Here is a 16,207-nt window from a genome sequence, read left to right as displayed (position 1 = left end):
TTGAGCGAATCTTGATTCATCTGAGAACAATACGGTCTTCCAAAAGTCCAGAGGCTTGGTCATCATATCACTTGCTTACTTATTTCGTCTGACTTTGTTGGCAGGTCTTAATAAGGGCTTCCGTCTAGCTGCTCTGCAACGATAACCCATTCTGTGGAGAATCCGTTGAACAGATTTCGGGCTCATCCCACCAACTTTGGCCACTTCTGCAGTTGTTAATCTGGGATCCATTTCGATGCTCCTCTTGACAGCCTTTTTTGTCCTCTCCGATGGACCAGGTCGACTCGGATGCTGCTCAGTTGTTTCCTTGCCGTGTTTCCTGAACTGCACGATGATTCTGTTGACTGTCGAAAGCGGGACTTCCAAATTCTGCGAAATTTGCTGCTGTCTTATTCCACCATCTGCTTGACCAACTATCCTTCCTCTAACAAAATCTGACAATTTGAGAGAATTTTGAGTTCCAGGCATGTTGTAGCACAAGGTAATTAGTGTGTGGACCATTTTCATTTGTATAGTGCTCTGTGAACACAAATTAGTTAGCATAAATCAGTTAAATGACGAAAAATTAGGTGTCTATTTACTTGTGACCACTCAGTGTATTTGTGACTGAAGAAGGTGTAAGTACAGTGTCTAAAACTTATATCACTGTAACTAATAAAGGAGTATTCTGTCAGAACTATCACCCTAGTTGAGGTCACTTTTATGGCACATGGCAAATCATAATTTTGAATTCTAACTTTTTTTTTATAAAATCTTCTAAACTTGTCTAATCTAGATAAGAAGATAGCTACATCTAATAGCAAAGAATACAATAAAAATGCTACTTAAGTTTCCACAAAACTGAGAACTGAGAGTTTATATCTCAAACCACTACTAAAAAGATTTTTGTCCAGGTGCCAAGCCTCGAGTGGAACTCCCACCAATACATATATTAATGTGTATTGTACCATTCTATGATGCAATCAGCATTAGAGTATAGCCATCTACTAGTAGGAGAATTTTTCATCCTTCATGCACAGAGTTCCTATTGTAAAACAGGTAGAGTTTGGTTCCAGACACCTGCACCTTTCTTCATATCAATAAGATGTTTGTTGCTCAAGGAATTTGCCATCAGCTTCTATTTTATCTGACTGGTTATCATATTACAATCCATTCATATAACTCTACTGTCATTTCATATATCAACAGATAGAGGTACTCACTTTTGGGAACTCTGCATTCTGACTTTAGACTTTCTCTCTAAAGGGCCCACAACCACTGCATTCAGTTGTCAGCCGATCATGCCCAGGAACTTTGAGCTTGGTGGTGGATCTGTTTTCTTGACTAGACCACATCATTCCGATGTGGCCTTTCCATTTCTTGGTGTTTCAGTGGTTGTGTTTCTACTTTGGAAGTACTTTCATTGATGCGTTTGTGACTTCCCTTGCCACCTGGTTTGTATACTTTTCTGGTTACTAGTCTATGAATATGTAGCTTTGGTTGTGAATGCTCTGAGTCAGGATTACTATCCAATTTCTTTATACATGTCTGTCAATGATCTTTTATCTCTTCCCCAGCCATTCTTCTCTTATTTTTATAGTTCTTATGGACTTTTCCCAATTCTTTCTCAACCTTCATCCTTCTTGTCTGGTTGTTCTTATGGACTGGAACCTCTGTCTAGTTCTCATGGCTCCCATGTATTCCTTGTTTGAACCTTTGTCCACTGATTCCCTGTATCATCTTTCCCCAAAAATTTATTTTCTTGCTTGAGGAAGAAGTGACACTGACATTTTGCCTTGGATGCTCTCTGCAGTCATTACACCAGGGACAAGTTGAATTTATTCCCAGACCACTCCTTCCTTGCCCATACTTTCCCCTTTTGAGAAAATGGACATCATTTCATCTTGTCATGGGATTCCTCTTCCTCTTGTAACTTATCTTCTTCCATTTTGATGGTTGGTTTAAACAACTCTTCCAGTTTGCATATTCTTCCATGGAAGATAACTCTGCTTCCCATCAAGTTCCTCATCTCATGGCTTCTCTTACTTCTAGCTGTACATGTCTCTTGGATGAGATCTTGCAGGTAGAAATGAATGACCCCTAACACATTTGTGTCCTATTACTTACACAACATTGTATACTAGAGATGTTAGAACTGACCACATGGTTAATGATGCCTCATAGGGAATTCTTCTCTCTCCAGAAATACTGCATCAAGTGGGAAATAAGAGAAAGTATTAAATCTACCTGTCCCTGCTCTGTGGCTGTGGCTGAGATGGGGTTTTCTAGCAGTATATATATATATATCTCCTCAGAAATTTTGTAAAAGTTTCTAGAATATACGTGATTCAAACGGAGCAATAAAGAAGTGAAAACTGAGTTTGCCTAGTTATTAAAAGGTGCTAAGTTTCTTATCTGTTTTGTAAATTGCTCATTTCATATTTAAACTAAAAAAAGAAAACTGTTTTTTGTCATCACATACAAAAATGCTGCAATCAGCTGTCTGTACCCCTTGCTGTTAACATTAAGTTTAAATAATTTTTAAGCTTTAAAAAGAAGCTTATACACCTATGTTACTTAAAGCCAGGAAATTAAATTGGTTATTCAGTATAATCAAGTATGAGTATTGATTACACCAATTAGTATCATGTAAATTAGTTGAATAATCAACAAGTCAAAATTAGTGTTTCCAATTATTACTGTTTGTGATAATTCCAAATATCTAAGTAATCAAAATATTGCCATTATGATTTCTGATTATTATTTTTGACTGATCTAAGGATGTTCAGATTAATCAATTAGTGTCATGACTCACAAAACTAATCAACTAATCAAAATTATCATTTCTGATTATTACTATTTTCAATTATTCCAACTATTCAACTCGTATGGGAATAATTGATTAGTTGATTGTGATTAATTAATGAGCCTGATGATTAATCAATTACCAAAATTCCATAATCACTCATCTCTAATGTTACTTAGTTTCCCTAATTCCAACTTCCAGAGGTATTGTTTATGATTTCTAACAAACTCACAATGTTGTAACTTCTGTTTCAACTGGGAAATCCTTGATGTGTTTTGTGTTTTCTTTCAGATACTTCATGAGTTAAACATTTTTGGCTCATTAACTCTTTTTCTATGGTGTCGTTTTAGCTTATAATATAAATGTATGAGAAATGTAGTATTTGCTACAGTTAAAAAGTACTTAATATTTTTACCAAAAAAGTTTTACATTTCGTGCATTTAATAATTGTGTAGTTTATGATGATAAAACATTCTAATTTTATCATTGATTTGTTAAATAAATATATGAGCTGTTTTCTTTATTGTTTTCCTATCTGTTTGGACAGGAAATTGAGCAACAAGAAACTCAGAAAGTTCAACTAATGTTAGATGATGTTAACAGCATGTTGTTCAGTGAGAAAGATCATGTGAAGCTTCAGGATGAACTTCATGAGGAGTGTTTACACTGGAAAAAACATTTTCCACATTTTAGGTAGAATTTTTTTTTATAAAGTAGTTACCATGTTATTGCCTATTTCTTGCCAAAATATTGAATTATTACATGTAGTTTCAGTTATTAGTTAAACTTGGTGTAGGCGGATGGGAAGCTAGCAATTTTTTTTATGATATATATTAAACATAAAAACTCAACATATACTAAAACATAAACTCTGTAAGCTACCATTAGATTCATATAAAATATTTCTGATTATATAACTAAATCTTTGTAGAGCGAGTTATAAACAAATATAAAAATTGTGCATTGCTAGATTTTGTGAATTTTTAAAAATAAATGAAATTTTTATATTTAGCAAGCCAAAAGACAGAGTTGTATGTATGCTTAATAATATGATATGTTTCTTTTTTTTCTTCAGAAATTCAAAAAGGAAACTCAAAATTTGTAAAAGTTTCTAGAATGTAACATATTTGTACTCCGGAACATATATTCTGGGCCCATGGGCACTGGATACAGCTCTTTGCTTGCTATATTTCTGGTGCTTTGAACCTTGTTGTGGATTGCTTATTGCATCCTCACAAGGTCCTTTCCTCAGTGTGGTTCCTAGATCCTCAGGTTTTCTGATGGCTATGCTGTATTCTGGGAATCTTGTAAATAGATGCTTTTACTACTCATCTGAACATCAAATTGCCATCTTTCTGGTTTCTCATACTCAGGCTTTAGGTTTGGATGCCTTCATTCAGGATTGGAGGGACCTTCATATTTATGCCTTCCCAAAGTTATCTCCATCATTCACACCATTCTGTGTCAGGTTCTCTTGGTGGCTCCATTTTGGCCAGCTCATCTGTGATTCCCCTCTCTCTTACGGCCTCTCCATGTGTTGTCTCCTCGTCTCCTACCTCTTTCTCCTTCATCAACCTCATTTGGACATATTCCATCCTGCTATTCCCACCCTCTGGCTTCCTATAATTCTTTCTGGTCAAATTTGTTTATTCCCTGGATCCTTTCTGTGTCACATGACCTTTTTCCTATCACCCTTACGGGTTGGGTTTGTCAGCTTATTCAGTTGGCTTAATCTACCTTCTTCTTGGAAGGGCGTCTTCTTTATCATATCTCATTCATCAGCTTCACCATGTCTCTAGCTGCTCATGTTTGTCATCCTCTGGAGGAGATCATCCAGGTAGGAATGTGGACTGCTCCCCATACTTTTGTCTCTCATTACCTGTGCCATCTGCCTGTATCCTTCTCTCGTGGATATCATTTACCTCCTCTGGCAATTCTGTGTGCACTGGTTTACTGGTTTGACTTTAACTCTTTGAGCACAGGCTTGGTGGGACTGACCTCGTAACCATTTTGTCCTTGTTATAATTTTCATGAAATTTGGCAGATTAGCAGTTAACATTACAAGGCTTACATACACAAAATATCAGATTTTTTTATTAAGACTTAATGTTTGTTAAGCAATGTTTTTCTCATGCATTTTTTCTTTTCGCATGTTGCCTACCCAACACGCAAAGTAATTTTCATTTTAAGATTAAAAATACTTTTATGCATCAGAAAATTTTCAAACTTGCAAAATCTTTATAACATCCAGATAGTTATCAAATATTTTTTAAGAAAAAACTATATTTTATCTTTTATTTTCACTAACGAATCTCTGTATGGGTTTGGTCGATTTGACCAATCTCACCACCACCATAAAAAATTAAGAAAATATATAAATTATGTCTTTTTCATTCTAGAATGACTACAGATTATACCATTAAAACACAAATATTTAGACTAAATAGCTTAAATCTCATAACATTATACATTTATATATATTTATTATTTTTATTATATTGACCTTTCAGCTGTGTCTATCTTAACATTAACAATACAGAAGTTATAGTGACGCAGAGCACATGGAGTCGTGTTACCATATCCAATAATATAAAACCGACCTTTAGTCTGTACAAAGTGACCTTTCTTGGCTGTGTTTTAGTGGACTAGTATTTTGTAAAATACAGTTTCATTTCAATTTTTGTACATAATATATGTATATAGAATATTACTATTTACGAATAAGTTTTTAAACTTATTTTTTTAAAAACATAGAACAGTAAATAAAGAAGTAAAGCAAGTAAGTATCTCTTCTAGTTACGACCTTTGTACTTGTTTGCTGTTTGTTGTAGGTTGCTAAGCCTTATAAAATTTTGCATGTGGAGGATGTGAAACAAAGTAATTTTTTTTAGGTTTTATGTATAAATATTTGAAATATCTAAAAAAATCATAAATTACTATATCAATATCATAGAATTCTATTATAATTTATCAAGTTTAGTAACTAAGCTGTTTTGGGTTCAAACAAAATGTTACATTTGGGGCTGACTAAAGACCTTACCAACTTGAAGATTTGTATCGAAAGAATGAAGTGACTTTGTTCTACTTGAAAATGGCTGAGAAAGCCACTAGGGGACATTCTGAACTTTTGATTGGTTATTTATATGTCATATATTGAAGTAAGTGTATATAAGGGAGCGTTTCCAGCAAATACAAAAGATAGGAGGTTCTTATTTTATATTCTAGCTTGTCGATATTCGTAATTTGAGTTCCTAATTCGTACAAAACTATAGACTTTGTGTTTTGACACCACAAACATCTAATCTGAACTAGTTCTGCATTCAACATACCATGTGACACACAAAAAATGATGTTTAGGTGATTTTTTAATATTTACTTTTAGATTAAGAAATTAAATAGTGTATAATAGTAAAATCTGAATTATAATCTACAGTTTGATACCAAACTTAATGACATAAATTCATAAAATAGTAGTTCAATAAAATTTTGAATGCAAGTCAACAAACATGATGACATGGCCTTTGACTTGTGACCTATGTGGAAAGGGTTAACTTAAGTGTCTTTTCCTATTTTGTTTTATTCCAAGGGTCTCTTTTTTTTCTATAACTACTCCTATCCCACTCAGTGGCAGGTGTTGCCTGGTCAGGTATACTTTTCTCTAAACCTACACCAGATACATTTATGGTGATAATGCACACTCTTGAGATGGGGTGTTCCGCAAGATCACTGGTGGCTTACGTAGTGGTATATCTATTTATATTTCTCTATATGTAGTCTTCTGTTAAGTATTTGGCAGATTGTCACTTATGGACCATAATGAGTGAAGCAGAAGGAGATTGCTGCTCATCCCTGCCACTTCTTTGATTGAATAAATCATGAGCAATTTGCTTTTCAAAATAGGGTTTTATGGTCACCCATTGCACTCTCTAAGGTGAGACGTTCTTCCAGACACCCAACCATCTTTTACCTATCCTTTCATCGAGTGGAATTTGAGAGTCCTTGCCACTTCCCAGCTTCTAACCATTGAGGTTGTGGACCATAGAGGCTTTCTCATGAGTGTCAAACACATGTCATAATGTTACATATCACTACATTCATTTGAGAAGAGGGCAAAGCTGGGAACTCTCCCTCCTTCCCCCTACTGAAGTTTTGTTCCAAGAAGTGCTGATCTAGGTGGGAGCTGGACCAGCCAATGCTGAATTCTTCTCATAATACTGGGTTCAGATAGATAGTGCTCTGTTCTTACAGTTGAGATGAGTAGAATCCCCTCTTCTTGGTAATTCCAGTTGCAGGATGTTTTCATTTACTTGCTCCTACGGTTGAGCTTAAGGGAACTTCATCCACGGTTGAGCTTAAGGGAACTTCATCCACCTTGTTAATATCAGTTGCAGGACATATGATGCTTTATCCTTATGGTTGAGTGGAAGTTCCAGATACTCCTTGTAGTGCTTGGTGCAAAGATTTTCTTTCCTGCTTTTATGGTTAGGTTGAGTTTATTCTTTCCCTGCTTGTTGTACCAAGTTCAAAGATGACTCCCTGTTCTTATGGTTGGGTTGAGGCTTAGACACAGTCCCGTAATTCCTGGTTAAGTTTGTTGTACTTCCTGTCTCCTATGGTTGATTTGGAAGATTGTCTGAAGGTTCCTGTTTGCCTACTTCCTCATCGTAATTCTGGTTGCTTGCTGTGTAGCACTCTATTTACTTACGGTTGGGGTTGGTGTATATATTACTCATGGTCCTTCGCCCTAGCCACAGTACTGTTGTTATTTTGGACAGTACTCCACCTCATAATACTGAGGATGGGATGTGAAACCTTGTCTGTACAGTTTGGATTAAGTATATGCTGTTATTTTGTTCTCCAAGGCCCTTTGTTTTAATAGTCCCAGCCTCAATGCTGCCTGTTTCACAACACTCCGCTTCTTCGAGGGCAAAGAGCATACCTGTTCCAGATGTGGTGCAGTTCCCCACAAGTGTGCTTCCCATCTATTACAAAGCATCCATGTTTGGTTCTTTACAAATGCTTTCCATGGAGGTCTCTTTTTTTTTTTTATATATATTATGCCAGTCCTTCCACCTACTTAATGTGGGATTATGGCTGTTATGTGAGAAGAGGTGTGTATTGTACCAGAATTTATCATTTTCTTACACTGAAAATAGATTTCCGATAGATACTTACCTCTCTCTCATATACTTTCCACCTTTACTCCCCACTTTCAGTGTTATTATGTTTCTTTTGTGGCTAATCTTGAAAGTGAGGTACACATAAAATAATATAGAAGGAGCCAGCTTCTCCAGGAGGCCGTGTTGTGTTCCTATTGGTGGAAGGTTGTTGCATGTTCTGTGCATACTAGATGAGGAGCTTGAACTTATGGTGTAGAAGGGCTAGTGCTTTAAGTGAGAAAAAACTATTTTCATTGCATTAGAAGGCAGTAGAAGATTGAGAAAAGCTGTTATGTGAGGGTGGTAAGTATATATTGAAAATCTATTTTCGGTAGATGAAAAATGATAAAGTTTTAACTGCCAAACATTTTTTTCTCAGTTTTCCTTAAGAATTTCAGATGAGTGTCATATTTTGTCACTTCTTTTCTAATGTTCCATTTACCTTGTAAATGATGAGCACAGATGGAATTCTCTAATTCTCACATATAAATTTTAATTGTTGGCATTTCTTTTTTGGTAACCAATAGGATTTTAGGAGAACAACTGATGCCATCTGTTGATGAAGTACAGTTTATTCCACCTAAGAAAAGTAGTGAAAACCTTGTTCAGGATGAGCCTTATATAGACTCTGTTGATATTCCTGCTGAGTTAGTATGAGGATTTTAAATTTATTTAGATTGGAATGTGATGTACAGTATTTGAAATAATTATGGAAACAGTTAATAAAATGGGCATAAAAGACAAAAGTTATGAAATTGGTCCCCTCAACTCTTATATAAAAATGAACTACATCATAATACAGTCACATATTGATAGTTTACATTGTGATTAGCTGTCATCCAATTAGTGAGACAGTGCAACTTCAGCAGAATGCATATAAAACTACAGGCAATCATTTGTGCCTAATCTTGAAAGTGAGATACATGTATAATAATACAGTTGCTCCAAGGAAAATAAAAGAATGACAAATATATAGAAATAAAAGTTTTAGCTGGATGGGAGTGGGGTATTACAATTGGGTGTGTGTGTGTTTCTGTCTGTCTGTGTTTCTGTGTGCATATTTCAGAAACTAATAGACCGATGTATACAAAAAGTTTACACAAGATAGGAAGTCAGTATGGGATATTTCTCCCCAAATTTAATCCAAATTTGGATTCTGGATCACTATGAAGAATTTTTTATAATGGAGAGATAGGGAATTTTCATGATTTGGAGTTAATAACTCTGTAAAGTGTGATTGGATTTGTACCAAATTTCTGGGCACATTAAGCTTGAAACTCTTTCTCACACTACAAAAAATAATCTGGATCATTGATCATTCTGGATTTGAGAAGAATTTTCTAAGTTTTCGAAGGTGAAATTTGATATTATCCAATGTAAATGCACGTAATCTCGAAAAGGAGCAACGGGGCGAGAATATGCAATGTCTCTTATTGCTCTTCATTATGCATTGATAAACTTATGATAATATAAAAATAAGGTGTACAGATGTGTTGATAGAAAATACAAAATACTAGTGCATTGTACAACTAATTCACTTTTATTTTGTACATTCAGTAATATATTTTACTAATGATAAGTTGAACATTTAGTTGTAATTACACATTGTTTGCAACCCCTATATGTGTATCACCTGTGTTTTTCCATAATTATTTGCAATACTGTGTGTTGTTGAAATATATGAGATACGAACAGCACTTTCATTTAAATTTATGATAATCAGTCATTTGCTGTTTTTGGTGACTGAATGTGAATGTTATGATATTTTCTTTACATTTTGAACATTTTTAATGTGCATACTGATACATATATCCAAGTATTATTAGATGCTCTTGCAAAGAGTACCATTGGCAGTAGAATCTTTGATTATAATAATGTGTTTGAAAACTTAACCTGTGAAGAGTAATACAACATTTTATGCTATCTATGAAGATGCAATTCAGCTTCTTTTATTTATTCTTCTCTTGACCATGTACTCACCAGTAGCATTCACATCATAATTAATGATTATTTGAGACTCTTAATGAGCAAAGGTTTCTAAATTCAGGAAATCAACTGAAATTAATGGGAACACACTAAACAAGTAATTAGTAAATCACTCAAAAAAGTTTCACTTAAATAGAATAAAAAACGAGAAATTAAAAGTAATTCTATTTAAAGAATGAATAATTAGAATTGAAGACATAATCCATAAAAATATTCAGAAATTTACTATTAATAACAAGAAACATGTTAGGGGTGAAAAATTAAGTTATTGAATGTTTAGATTCTTTGCATAGTAGGCATTACTCCTGCTAATAAGCTGGCTACCAACTTTATTTTCATTTCTAAAAAAAATTATATTATAGCTATCTAAAGAACTAGGTTTAACTTAAAACACTGAAATCTTCAGGTAACAGTTTTCTCAGAGTTTGATATAAATTCAGTAACTTGTGATGTAATATCTAACTTATATTGGATTCCTGAAATACACAAAGCACCATACAAATACAGGTTTATTACTGTTGCTAATAAAGCTATGATTAAGGACTTGTAAAAACGGATAAGTAATGGCCTGAAACATTTAAAGTATTTAAAAAAAATACTGTAATATTAACAGAGAAAGAACTGGCATCAAATCATTCATTATTGTAGCAGATGTTTCTATGAGAATATTACTCATAAGAATTATGATTGTTTCATAATAATCAAATTCTTACAAGTTATGTATCTTCTATTTGACAATACAGTTGTACAGACATATCTTCTAATGTATACAAGGAACACATATGGGAGGTAACATGAACCCACAAGTTGTAGATCCATGTTTATTCAAACCTGAATATTCTTACTTAACAACTCTTATAATGAAGTTTTGCACATCAGTCACACACTTGTAGATACAATGACGATATTTTTTTACTTTCATTAAAAACCAAGCAAACTACCTTGATTTAGATATCAGCATTGTTAATCAAACATTTAAATTCAGAGTTTTTAATGAAACCTTTTATTTCTAAATTATAAATTGTTCATGTTTAAGTACAAATATTCCAATTAAGTTATGTTATAATATTTACTACTCACAGCTTATAAGATACAATAGAATTTGTTCGACATAAGGTTTTGTAGACAGAGCTCAAAAACTTGCCCTCATTTGTCACAAACAAGATTTCTCCTACTGCATTTTTAATACCAGGTTTGTTAAGTTTACAGGAAATTCGTCAAACTTCTTGCTACCAATTATGGGTTTAAAAGTTTTACAGAATATCATAAACTTTCATGTCTACACCTCAATTTCATAGATATTGTTTAAGGTAATAATGAACCACTATAGTATGGTGACCACCAATAGTTTAAAATATAAAATAGTTAATACTAGCTTTACAACAGTATATACATAGTATAATGCTAAGCCATTAGTTAAGTTACATTAGTTTTTGCCCAAGACTGATGATATTTACCATTCCTGATATATAGTATAATGCTAAGCCATTAGTTAAGTTACATTAGGTTTTGCTTAAGAATAATGATGTTTACCATTCCTGATATAAAGTATAATGCTAAGCCATTAGTTAAGTTACATTAGTTTTTGCTCAAAACAAATTATAACATTTACCATTCTTGTTACTTCATTTACTAAGTGTTATTGTTGTGAGCGTTCTTATGTTTTCTTCTACTCCTCAGAATTTAACTTTATTCATTACTTCCTGTTGCCTACTCCATGTGTGATGTAATGTGACACAGATTAGTTCTGTTAGGCACACCTTTTAATATTGTTGTTTAAGACTCATAACATATGTAAATTATTATGTAGAATTGTACACAGACTTTTCTCTACATTAAAATACTTTTATTTGTGAGCTTTTGTCCCTCTTACCGGAGTCTTCATTGGGCAACAATGAACTGAGCAGTGTGTTCCATAAGAAAGGGAATACTTTGTTCTTTTTAATGTTACTTTCATTGATGGTAGTACTTAGAATGTTTAATATATATCTGTTTTTATCATGTTTAATGTTTTATTATTTGTTGTTATACAGATTATTTTGCATCTTTATCTTAGTATATGGACTTAGGACTAACCTCATGAAATGATATTGGGATTATCATTAAAAATATTGCTAACAGGAATGGTACCTAATTGATGAAATTATGCATTCTAATCTTTATAAGTAATAACTTAAGAACAGTATATATTTAGTTTTGATCAATGCAGGTAGCTTGCTTTGAATAAAACTGAATATTAAGCTGTATTTTTTTAAGTGGAATTGCTTACAACTGTAAAACCAAATATTATATTTTTCTGTAGACTGAAAATCCAAGGTCAACACCTAAATGTAATAGAACCTCCTTCAGAAGAGCAAAGTGAACAAGACTGCTCATCATTAGATTTCCATGTGAAAGAGGGAAGAGACTTTGTGGAGGAAGTGTTAATTCAGGAAGGAGAATATCAAGAGCTTCTTGTTTGTGATCCTGGGTAAAAAGTGAAGGAATTACTGTTAAATTCATGAAGAATGTATAGTGAATAACTTGGATGAAATTTGTTTCTAGTATTTTAGCTTCATATTGTTTGTTTTTATAAACGTTTGTTTGTTTATACACTTAATAGAAAAATGTACATAGTTTTTCCTTAAACAGCTTGCATGTCTCTATGGCCAAATAAAGTAATGGTATTTTTGAGTTTGTACATTCAGTCTAATTATAGCCTATATTTAAATAAAATTAACTTCATTACACTACTCGCATTATTATAGGAATGATAATCTTTTGAGGAGAAAATTTGTTTATCGTAAGCTTAAATACATACAATAACGTAAGCTATTAGTCTTCATAACACTTTTTAGAGTATTAACCCTACTAGAAATAGCAGTTTAATGAGGTAATACATCTTTTAATTTTTTTTAAAAATGAATGAATTTTGGAATGTTATTCAAGCTTAAATATTTTACATCTTATAGACTATTTATACAATAAATTCATATTTTTTTTGTTTAATTTTCCTTGTCCTTTGCTTCTATTGAAACTGCTCAAATTCTTATTTTCATACACTTATAAAACTTTTTTGTGTTTGATATTAATAAAATTGTGTTGTTTTTTAAGAAATTGAGACTTTAACATAGTTCTGTCCAAAATTATTTGTTGGGCACTTTCAAATGGCTTCACTTATTTAGCGTCTTCCTGAGCAACTAGGTTAATTTTACAGTGTTGGAATATTTCATATTTACTTATAAAAACTCATAAAACATTAAAATTCAGATTTTTTTCTAATTTTAAACATTTATGTGTCTTATTAATTTTAATAAAACAATAAATTATTGCACAATTACAGGCTAGGAATGATTGATTTTTTGATATAGTTTGAATAATATAATTATGTAAGCATTGTCAATTAGTTTGAAGCTTCATGAAAACATTATTCATTTCAAATTTATAATTGCATGATTAAGTTAAATTTTGTATTATAGTTTTATTAATTTTGACTTCAAAAGTTTAGCTAGATATATAAAATAACGATATCCTTATTTTATCAGTGTTGCGTTACATATGGATAATTTCTAGTTTTTCTGACTTTTACTAGGAATGGAAATTCTGACATGACTTTAGATGTGAAAAACACAGGTATGCCTCCATCAAAATTTAGTCGTGCTGAGTTAGATGGCTTGGTAGAGAGAATTGTTGGGCAACTGGCCAATAAAATATGGCCTGATGTAAGGCAATATTTGTTGTTTATTTACTCATTTGACTCCATTTTTTTAAAGATAAGTACTGTAGCTCTAAAAGCTTCTTCATGTACAAGTTGAAAAAAAAACATTTTTTAATGTTCCCTATACATTCATATTAATAGTTAACACATTTTTCATTTATTTCAAATACACTTTTATATGAATTATCTTATTTGATCACTTCCTTATCATTTTAAATAATAGCAGATTTTTATTGCTATGCTCCTAATGTGATGGGTTTTCATAATAGCATTTTACTTTCAAAGCATATTGATATGTTAATGTGGTTTTTCTGACCAATATAATTATTTATCCATGTATAGTCATTGAAATAATATCTGCAAGAAATTTACATAAGATAGCTTTTAAGGTATGACAAGGCAATTATAAGTAATTCATTTTAAGAAAATAATGACAATAAACTTCACAATTTTCTATCTTTGTTGCTTGGCATATTATGTGAACATGTTTGTTTTGTTTTCTTTGTGTACATGAGCTTAGTGTAAATGACATATAGCGCTATAAAACATTGCATTTTTGGAGCATAGAGACTTGAAAGGAAAATATAACTCATCTATAATTCTGTGAGAACTTTTGAGAACTGCACTTTAGAGGTTCAGATAGATTATAGACTATCAATATATTGCCAAATGTTTTGTCATTAGTTACCAAGGTCTATGTGAAGGGTTACAAATTTGTGGCACATGAGACAACTTCCTTTAATATTTGGTAATGATATATCAGTTTTAAAAAAGTAGCATAATTAAATTTCACAACAAGCCTAAAGTAGTGCCACTGTCCAAGTACTTCATGTAAGTTGGCATGTGTTACTAAGTCTGCCGTATACCAGTTTTACAGAAATCACTAGAATTTGTAGTTAACACCACAAGCTTTTTATGAGTAGAGTTTTGGCAATTGGTAATAGAAAAGTGTGTAACCTCTGGTCAATACATTGTTGCATAAGCCACAAGATGTTTTTAACTCATTTACTGTAGCTGGGATGTATATTTCCCAGTTATCCCATCCTCTCACACTGTGACTAGGACAAATGTTTCCCATTGTGGACACTATTTATGCCTTCCTCTGCTAGGTCCAAGTTCATCATCTTGACTATTATCACTAGATGGAGAGCTAGCATTATCTTGTCTCATTGTCTCTTCATCATCACACATTTGAACACCACTGGTCTCACTTTCACTATCTTCTAAGCTATCTGAGTCAAGCGCATCAGGCATAGTTACATAGTAATTAGGGTTACTACTCGCTTCTATAGCAATGTGGGCATGGTTGGGACACAGTTGTCGTACATTCTGCTTAGGCGTCTTGCTGGTTACTGAAGGGCTGAGATGAAAACATTGAGAGAAACCATGCATCAACATTAGGTGGTATGCCAATAAATACTTTCTAACTTATTTTACTTTCATGCATCATGTGCCACAATTTTGAATGACAATGGGAAACATATGTTCCAGTCGCAGTGTGAGGGGGTGGGAGCACTGGGAAATATACATCTCAGCCGCAATGAAAGGGTTAAATATGTATATATGTATTCCTGTATAACAGCTGTAGTTTCCAAAATGTCGTTTAAAATACTTTTAGTTACGGTTTTTGTTTTTTTGCTTATGACTAAGACTCAGCATTTATTTTGTCTTTTAATCTAAATGTTACTTTGAGACAGGCAAGAAAAGATCTGTTCTTTAATTTACATTCAAAGAATTGTGTTACAATTTTTCTCAGGTCCTTTCATGGGTTGAAGGTTTAGGTACCAATAATGATGAAGGCAGCAAAGGAAATGGTAAGTTAGAATTGTATCCAATATGCTTTTAGTTTCACCTAAATATTTTGTAAAAACTGGAAACTTAGATACAGAGTATGGCCTGCCTTTACAATAAAATATTTTATTTGCTCAAAATATTATTTTATACTATTTTATATTCTGAATCATTAGCCAAACACTCCTGTAAATTATTCTGTGCTGAACAACACTCGTTTCCCAAGAAATAAGTGGATGCTGCTTTTATGTTTTGCATGATTTATGACACTGCAATCAGAAACAGCATTTGAATTAATGGTTTAACTCTTTGAGCACAGGCTTGGTCCATGGGATCGACCTCATAACAATTTTGTGCTTGTTGTAGTTTTCATGCTATAATTTTTAAATTAATAAATGTATGTTTATGAAATTTGGCATATTATCAGTAAACATTACAGTGCTTTCATATGCAAAATATCATATTTTGTATTAAGTTGTAAGGTTTGTTAAGCAATGGTTTCTCATGTATTTTTTTCTTTTTGCATGTAGCCTATCCAACATGCAAAGTAATTTTCATTTTAAGATTAAAAATACTTTTATGTATCAGAAAATTTTCAAATTTCACATGAGAAATCCTTATAATGTCCAGATAGCTATCAAACATTTCTTAAGAAAAAACTTTACATTTTATATGTTATTTTCACTAATGAATCTCTGTATTGGTTTGGTCGATTTGACCGATCTCATAACCACCATAAAAAATTAGGAAATAAATATAAATTATGCCTTTTTTGTTATAGAATGACTA

The 16,207-nt window shown here is 32.6% G+C and overlaps 1 protein-coding gene across 3 annotated transcripts in view; it reads left to right on the top strand.

Moving 5' to 3' along the window:
* LOC106460280 (protein FAM149B1-like) overlaps positions 1–16,207 on the top strand; it is a 57,650-nt gene that overhangs the window by 18,238 nt on the left and 23,205 nt on the right. For all 3 annotated transcript variants that reach the window (XM_022386966.1, XM_022386965.1, XM_013919969.2), the window contains exons 6-10: positions 3,333–3,478; positions 8,472–8,591; positions 12,233–12,400; positions 13,502–13,631; positions 15,384–15,441. In XM_022386966.1, the coding sequence (XP_022242674.1) occupies positions 3,333–3,478; positions 8,472–8,591; positions 12,233–12,400; positions 13,502–13,631; positions 15,384–15,441 (622 nt within the window). The remainder of the gene's footprint in view (positions 1–3,332; positions 3,479–8,471; positions 8,592–12,232; positions 12,401–13,501; positions 13,632–15,383; positions 15,442–16,207) is intronic.

This window comes from Limulus polyphemus, unplaced genomic scaffold (assembly GCF_000517525.1).
Source record: "Limulus polyphemus unplaced genomic scaffold, Limulus_polyphemus-2.1.2 Scaffold740, whole genome shotgun sequence".
In the NCBI taxonomy this organism is placed as follows: Eukaryota; Metazoa; Arthropoda; class Merostomata; order Xiphosura; family Limulidae; genus Limulus; species Limulus polyphemus.
The sequence above is the reverse complement of the archived record's forward strand: the minus strand, read 5'-3'. Positions and strand labels throughout refer to the sequence as shown.